This window comes from Abramis brama, assembly GCF_963993115.1.
Source record: "Abramis brama genome assembly, chromosome: 1".
In the NCBI taxonomy this organism is placed as follows: domain Eukaryota; kingdom Metazoa; phylum Chordata; class Actinopteri; order Cypriniformes; family Leuciscidae; genus Abramis; species Abramis brama.
The window spans coordinates 43795998-43805109 of NC_139963.1; the positions used below are offsets into that span (position 1 = coordinate 43795998).

Sequence of the window (9112 nt, forward strand, 5' to 3'; positions counted from 1 at the left end):
TTGAGCCCCCCACTTTAGTCCAAGTTTCCATCATAAACAGAAAATCCAGGTTCCGTGAGATAAAGAAGTCATGTAGAATGAAAGTCTTATTTACCAAAGACCGCACGTTGAGTAATGCCATCCTAAGCATTGGGGGATCGCTCTCTGATTGAATCTGATTAATTCCCCCATTTATAAAAGCTTTGTTAATGATTATTTTTTTCTGTACCTATTAGTTCAAGAATAAAAAATAGTACTTGAAAAATATAACTGTTGCTTTAACTGTAATCTACTGTGCATTACATTTACATACAACAACATTGGCTTGTGCTTGTGCTAGTTTTTGACAGTCTCCACCTCCAAGACCAGAAGTAGCCACTCCCACTTTATCTATGTATATATGAACTGTACAAACCTCAAGGTCTTATGGGTATTTGCTCTGTGAACATGGCTTTCATGGAAGCACTTCTTCAGGTTTCCAGCACAGGAACATTAATATGTTGTTTGCTTCTGCTGGTTGTTTATCTCCTATTCTTCAGGTCTCAGAGAGATGAAAATGAACCTCCAGGGCCAAAACCGTTGCCACTTTTGGGAAATCTGCTAATGTTGGATATCAACAAACCACACTTAAGCCTATGTGAGGTAAATATGAATGATATCAGTCCTATTGGGCAACCGCTTCAGCTTTGTTTCCAGTGTTTAATCAGCAGAGAGCCTCGAAGTGTTGACAAACTGGCCTGGTAAGTTTTTGCAGAGAACAATTCTGTTTTGTTTTTTTCCACAGGGAGAAAATTCAATAGTTCTCACATAAATTACAATTCTGTCATCATTTACTTACCTTCATGTTGCTCCAAACACTTATGACTTTTCTTTTCTTCTGTGGAACACAAAATAACATATTTTGATGAGCCAAACAACAGTGGATGCTATTGACTCCCACTGTATGGACAAACCATATCTTCTCTTGTTCCACAGAATAAAGTCAAATAATTTTTGGAACAGATTTATTTCTCCTTTAAATGCCTGGCCCTTACAGAACAAAAATATACGAATATACAATATATGAAAAGTTGCAATTTCTTATGTATTATTCAATATAGAAATTAAATATATTATCAATATATTATTCTGTATATTTTCAAATATACTGTTAAACCATATTGATCATATATACACTGTAAAAAATGTTCGTAATTTTAACAGTAAAAAACTGTAAAAAAGCAACGGAAAAAAAATGTTAATTCCTTAACGGTATGTACCCTTACTATATAGAGTGAAAAACTGTAATAGCTCTCACGGGACATTTCATGTAATTTTACATTAATATACTGTTAAATGTACGGATTTTGGAAGTACACTGTAAAAAAAAAACTTACCGTTGCATTTACCGTACCTTACCGTAAAAAATACGGTAGCAAATGTTTACTAATTTTACAAAGTTTTACATCATCGAACTAAAAATTACGGTGAAAAACTGGCAGCTGGTTGCCAGTACTTTACCGTAAAAAATACGGCATAAATGTTTATGTTTCACGGCATTGAACTAAAGTTTACGGTAAAAAACTGGCAGCTGGTTGCAGGCGATTTATGATGACATAATCGTCATATTGTGGCCTGATTCACTGATCTCATAAAGAGTCTTATCTCTCACTTTATGAGCAAAGTGATAATATTAATTATAATATTAAAAATAAATATTTCATATTATTGAGTATAATATCTATGTAAGCCAGCAGCAAACAACAGATAATCTGAAGAACTTTAAAAATACATGGTGTAGTAAAAAGGTTTTGAACTACTGCTCAATTTAAACCAACACAGACATCAAGATTCAGCGTATGAATCTCAACAACGGTGACAATCAACACAATAATCAGATAAAACTCTGAACATCACAAAACAAGCTACTAAAAAGCTGCAACAAAAACAACATCAAAAATAAAAGCAGATATAATAATAAAAGAAAATACTAAGGCAATTCAGCATAATGTATTCCTGCTGCAATGCATGCTGGGAGATAGTGATGAGTTTTGATTGGAGGCTCCATCAAGTGCACTGCACTTTTATCATCACCATTGTTGAGATTCATACACTGACTCTTGATGTCTGTGTGTGTCTGACAGATACAGCAGTTCAAACCTTTATTGTACACAATGTTTTAAAAATTCTTCTGATTATCACAGCAATGATGGATCACATGCTGTAGAATCATAGGGCTACTACAATCAATAATGTAAAATTAATAACACATATAATCAAAGATAAGACTCTATAAGAGCTCAGTGAATCAAACATGGTGATTACCATCACTGATACACAACCAACATCATATGATTCATTTTCTCTCTGATTTCCTAGCCATAATCAACATGTCTTATAAACACAGAGTTACAGCAGGCAGAGAAAAGCTAATGTCAGAAAGTCAAGGGTCAAGAGCCCAACTAAAGCAAGTCAAGTCAAGTCAAGTCAAGTGTATTTATATAGCGCTTTTCACAATACAGATTGCATCAAAGCAGGTTCACAGCATTAAACCAAAATAACACAACAAGGTTGTTTCTAGTGTAAATTTATTGATTGATAAAATTAAATTAATATCCCCAAAATATCCCCAACTGAGCAAGCCAAAGGCAACAGTGGCAAGGAACCGAAAACTCCATCAAGTGACCTAATGGTGTCCTAAAACTCCATCAGGTGACCCAATGGAGAAAAAAAACCTTGGGAGAACCCAGGCTCAGTCGGGGGCCAGTTCTCCTCTGGCAAGTCACTCATCTCCATCATGGTGACTTCAAATGAAACAATAAATCATCAACATCTAAACCTCTGTTAATTCTCAAACAGAACTGTAGACGTCTGACAGAAATAAAGTCAGTCTGGTTAGTAATAAGTGAAGCTGGTAATGCTGTTTGTGGAGTTGTTTAATCCTCCTCTGCTGATATCTTCACAGATTTAATGTTTTTTATCTTCAGTTGATTTCATCTAAGGCTGTGGCTGAAGTCAGTTGTAGTTCTTGTGTTTCTGCTCGTCTCTTTTTTCTGTTCCTGTTGTTTCTCTAAATGGACATTCCCAGAATTCCCTGTGTGACACTTCACATTTGATGCTATTTCATTTAAATAATTATGTTTCTTCTTGTTTTTTGTTATCAGTTTTATACATTTGGGGTTTATATTACATCATATATTGTTTAATGAATGTTTATGGCATTATTTGGAGTCATGTGTGTGTCACCATGATGGTGTTTTGTGTTTGTGTGTATGACACTGTGCACCTTCTAAATATTAACATGTGCCTCAGTTTGTGGAAAACTAATGGTATACTTAAATCATCGTGTGCTTTTCTTTGTTACCACTTGTGTTATTATGATGGTTATCAGTATATTACAAAGATATAAAGCAGACTTTAATACTTTAGTGAAATTTAATGATAACATTTATCGGTTTATGTAATATAACGGTTGTCCTGTGAAAACTAAAAGGTCCCTACTGTATTTTTTATGGTAAAGTACTGGGAACCACAGCTGATGTTTTTTTTACCACACATTTAAATCCTGCTGAAGGGTTTTTTATTTTTTTTTATTTTTTTTCAAAGTAAGGTTGCTACCATATTTTTTACGGTAAAATACTGGCAACCAAGCTGACGTTTTACTTTGTGTTTTTTTGCCCGTAAATTTAAATCCCGTAAAACATAAAAGGTTGCTACCTTATTTTTTACGGTAAAATACTGGCAACCACAGCTGCCGGTTTTTTACCGTAAATTTCAGTTTTTTTTTAACAGTGTAGGGAAATATATATATTTTTTTTCATAAGGGGTAACATCTCTTTCAATCTTCATCAGATGGCAAAGCGGTTCGGTCCAGTTTTCACGGTCTACTTTGGTCCAAAGAAAGTGGTTGTGCTAGCCGGCTACAAAACAGTGAAGCAAGCACTTGTTAATTATGCAGACGAATTTGGAGACCGAGAAATCACACCACTGTTCCATGATTTCACTAAAGGTCATGGTAAGAGCAGCCCAGTCTCCTGACAATATATTTAAAGGTTTCTTTATACTTATTAACTTACAAATGAGTTACATACAGAGTCTGGACACTTTTGGACATTTAAGTCACACTCAGAACCAACTTCACTTTTCTGAGACACTTTTTAAAAAATGTTTTAACCAACTGGTCTCTTTTCATCAATGTATGAAGTCTCTTAAAGGAACACGCCGACTTTTTGGGACTCAGAGTTCCCCTCAGAGTTGGAGTAAATCACTCCGCCCAAGTAGCAGTGCTTTGCCTTCTGAGAATATAGTTCCCAGTATGTATACGTTTAGAAGATGGCTGTGTCTCATGTGACCTTGTTATTTGTACACGCTGTGACTATACAAATCACAACATGTAAATAGGAAAATGTTGGCATTATTATTTTGTCACATAATGGGAGCAATATGCTAGCTGGAGCCATTGAAAAAATCAGTGCCAAAAATAACAGACATGTTGATCTGCTTTATCAATGCAGAAATGTTCTCCATGAACAACTGCAATTACTGATAAAGCACAAACTCAAAGATAGTCAAGGGTCAAGAGCCCAACTAAAGCAAACACTGATCTTCATGATGGTGACATCAAACGAAACATTTTCAATAAGACATCAACATCTAAACCTCTGTTAATTCTCAATAATTATACTGTTAGATTCATTCCAGAAATTAAACATCTTTGTAGGAATTATATTTGCCAATGGAGAGAGCTGGAAAGAGATGAGACGGTTTGCTCTTACCAATTTACGAGACTTCGGGATGGGAAAGAGACAAATTGAGGAGAAAATCATAGAGGAAACATGCCATTTACGAGAGGAATTTGAGAAGTTTGAAGGTAAAGTAATCAAATAATCAATGCTTCTAAAGAGACATATTGCCGTAAAGCAAAGTTTCAAAAGTCATCAAGAAAATCACTATAGTACATAAATATAGGCATGGTCATCAAATGGACCAAAAGTTGAACACCTCGGCCTGTTCTTTTACAGGAAAACCTTTTGAAACCACACAGTTGATGAACTACGCTGCCTCAAGTGTCATTTCTGCCATTGTGTATGGCCATAGATTCGAGTATACAGACCCTCACTTACGGAGTATGGTGGATCGAGCCAATGAGAGCGTCAGACTGAGTGGAACGGCGTCCGTGCAGGTTTACATATGATTTGAATATAACCTGTGAGAATTAATTAGTTTATAATGGTATACACTATTGAGTTATGGTGAAAGAAAAATCTCCTGATTTTGGTTCTCCAGCTCTACAACATGTTCCCTTTCTTGGGTCCATGGCTCAGGAATTGGAGACTGCTCATGAAAAACCTTGAGCTTGATATCAAAGAGATATCAGAGCTGGTGAGCAGTTTATGTCAAACACTGAACCCACAGGACCTCAGAGGTGTTGTCGATTCGTTCCTCGTCCGCAAGCAGACTGCAGAAGTATGGCCAATATAACACAGTCTTGCTCATCTTGGTTTTACTTCTTTAAATCTCTAACATACTATTTGATCAGGAATCTGGAGAGAAGAACTCACTTTTCCACAAGCAGAACATCATTTACACAGTCGGCAACCTGTTCATCGCTGGTACGGACACTACTAGTACAACAGTGCGCTGGAGCTTGCTGCTTATGGCCAAATATCCACATATACAAGGTATGATAGAAATATTGCAATTAATGTTTTCTTAAAACATTACTCTGGATATTCTGGGTTTACAAGTTAAATTCAGCTCAACAGCATTTGAGGCATAATGTTGATTACCAAAGGAAAACAGAGAGGCACTTACATACAATAGCAATTAATGAGGCCATTCTATAAATGTTAAAACACTGAGTGTTTCAATATTACAGCCATAATATGCGAACAAAACGGCCCAACTAAAGCAAATACTGATCACCATAATGGTGGTATCAAACCAAATTAGTATTTTCAATAAAACATCAACATCTAAACTTCTGTTAATTCTCAATAAGAACTTTGTAGACATATGACAGAAATAAAGCTATCTGGTAAGTAATAAGTGAAGCTGGTATGCTGTTTGTGGAGTTGTTTAATCCTCCTCTGCTGAGATCTTTGAGATTTAACCTCTTTTATCTTCAGTTGATTTCATCTAAGACTGTGGCTGGAAGTGAGTTGTAGTCTGTCAATCAAATGTTCGGATTAGACCCGATTTTCATTTTCAATCAAAATTTGACATCTGACTGACGTTGGAGTCCATGTCTAGTGCCCACTGGGAAACTTCCAGCTAAAAAATATAAGAATGTTATGAGATAATGTTCTAACAATGTTATCTAAACATTTTTTAAATGTTTTTAGAAAATGTTATCCTACCTTCCAGAAAAATATTCTGGGAACAAATATAAAACTTGCCACTGAAAACATAACTGTCTTGCGCTTCGCGTTTTTAAACTCATATTTACTTTTTATTAAAAAGGAAGAGGAGGAAGGATTGAAAATTATTTTCATGATAATCTACATTATGCCACAAATGTTGTAGCCTGAGCTGAACTTGTACTGAACCAGAATATTACCTTTATCAAACAGTCACAATATATATTTTTTCTTTTTTTTTTGTTATCATTCATGACATTTCTGTTTTATCTGGGTAGTGTTTTACTTGTTAAATATACTTTGGACATTTGCAGATCGGGTTCAAGAGGAGATTGATCAGATGATTGGTGGACGGCAACCGGTTACAGAGGACAGGAAGAACTTACCATATACAGATGCTGTGATCCATGAAACCCAGAGACTAGCCAACATTGTACCGATGAGTATCCCTCATATGACCAGCCGTGACGTTCACTTCAATGGACACTTCATCAAGAAGGTTAGCATACTATGAATTAATACAAAATACAGCACGTAGATGATCTGTTTTGTTTTTGTACCATACACATCGTAGTACCGTCACACTCCTTGCCGTGCTATACACTGTAAAATGTAATTAGTTGACCTTACTTAAAAAAAGTATGCAAACTCGTTGCCTCAAAAAAATTAAGCAAAGTAAGCTTAAGATTAGTGAGTTAGAAAAGCTTGTTTATTTTAAGTGTGCAGTACTAAATCAAGTAGTACCACTAGCACGTTTTTTTTATGTTCATGTAACTTAATAGTCATGATTAGTGTTAACTTAGTTTTTTCATTTTGTGTGGATTGCTTGATATAAATTTAACCCCACTTAGAATTACTAAATACCTACAACTTAACACTTTTAGTTCTGCTCACTCATTTTTCAAGTTCACTTAAATTAAAGAAACCAATTTCTGAGTTAGGTTTACTTTATTAATTATAGCACTGTCCTTGTACAGCATAATATTTAGAATTTCTTAAAAGTTTCCATTATACAAAAAAAAAATAAAAAATTTTGTTTAATTTAGTTTTTAGACACATTGACATCAAGAATCAGCCTGTGAATCTCAACAATGGTGACAATTATAAAGCATGTTGCAGTGCATTCTGGGTGCAACCAATCAAAACTCATTCATGGCTCCCATCATGCATTGCTGCATGAATAAATAATGAGCTTATGATCAGGGGTGATCTGTTTGTCACCATTGTTGAGATTCATATGCTAATTCTTGATGTCTGTGTGCCTACATAAAAAATGTAGGCACATTTTTTTTACATTTTTTTTTGATTATTTGGATTTCATTGAAATTGCTAAAAAAAATATCCTGTACCAGGACAGTGCTGCTATAATTAATAAAGTAAACCTAACTCAGAAATTAACTCTGAACTATATGAGTTCAGTGAATCAGGTCAAATGATTGTGAAATAACGATTATGTTAAAACACAACCATCAACGTCAGATCACCTTTTCTGTTTGTTCATCTGGCTGTTTTAACTCAGACACAGCAGTCAAACAAAAGGTTAAATTAATGATATAATGGTCAAGAGCCCAACTAAAACAAACACTAATCACCACAATGGTGGCTTAAAATTACGGTTTTCACCTTCAGCCAATAGTAGCTATTGAAGGGCGAGTCTTGGCGTGGCCATATATCGCCGTCTAGCGTAGAGAGGACTGATCTGCGCATGCCCTCAAGTCATAAACTTACTTTTTCTAAATGAATCCAGCTCAAGTAGACTAAGCTGGTACAATTTTTCAACCTCAAAGTACAAGTAACTTACTAAAAGTGAGTGTTAATAGCAGGTTGAAAAAAAATGATTAAGGTCAATTTACTATTTTTAATTAAATACGATGTTTGCATTTACAGTGTACATTGTAAACACCATATCAAAAAATAAAGATGCAATCTTTTTCCTTGTGCAGGGCACATGCATATTTCCTCTTCTAACGTCTGTATTGTGGGATGAAGATGAATGGGAAACACCCCACACCTTTAACCCTGAACACTTCCTGGACGAGCGTGGTCGATTTGTCAAGAGAGACGCCTTCCTGCCCTTCTCTGCAGGTACTACTGTCCTTCATGTTAGGGATTGATTGTCTTCTTTATTCATGAAATATACTTTTTTAAATGGTTTAAATTGTCTCTTTTTTCCCCTGATGAAATTGTCTCTCTCTCTCTCTCTCTCTCTCTCTCTCTCTCTCTCACTCTCTGTCTCTCTCTCTCTCTCTCGCTCTCTCTCTCTCTCTCTCTCTCTCTCTCTCTCTCTCTCTCTCTCTCTCTCTCTCTCTCTCTCTCTCTCTCTCTCTCTCTCTCTCTCTCTCTCTCTCTCTCTCTCTAGGCCGCAGGGCTTGTCTTGGAGAGAGTTTGGCCAGGATGGAGCTCTTCCTGTTCTTCACCTCCCTCCTTCAGCATTTCCGCTTCACTCCTCCTCCTGGAGTGTCTGAAGATGATCTGGATCTCACACCAGCGGTGGGCTTCACCATGAACCCAGCCTCACACAAACTGTGCGCAGTGAAACGCTTGTGAAATCTGTTAATTCTTTTTACAGTAAAGTTAATATTTTTCAATCAGAAACAGCCCTTGCATTTTTTTTTTTGTGTTTTATTCTTTATATTCAAACATCTGAAATCTCAGGAATCACAAATTTTCAGCATTCATAAAGAGTTAAATAGTATAATTAGTTATACTTGTATATTTTACAGTTTACATACATTTACATTACCGTAAATTTTACATTTACATGTATTATTTTATACTATAGTTAAATAGTATAA

General features: G+C 35.5%; 1 protein-coding gene across 1 annotated transcript; it reads left to right on the forward strand.

The window, feature by feature from the left end:
• Positions 1–426: 426 nt before the first annotated feature.
• Positions 427–8864, forward strand: LOC311095360 (cytochrome P450 2K1-like; the record flags this gene model as incomplete). The annotated part of the gene is made up of 9 exons (XM_084133852.1): positions 427–621; positions 3811–3973; positions 4679–4828; positions 4980–5140; positions 5245–5424; positions 5498–5639; positions 6632–6816; positions 8261–8402; positions 8677–8864. 9 exons carry the CDS (start codon positions 427–429, stop codon positions 8862–8864), a joined length of 1506 nt encoding a protein of 501 aa, XP_083989978.1.
• Positions 8865–9112: the final 248 nt, after the last annotated feature.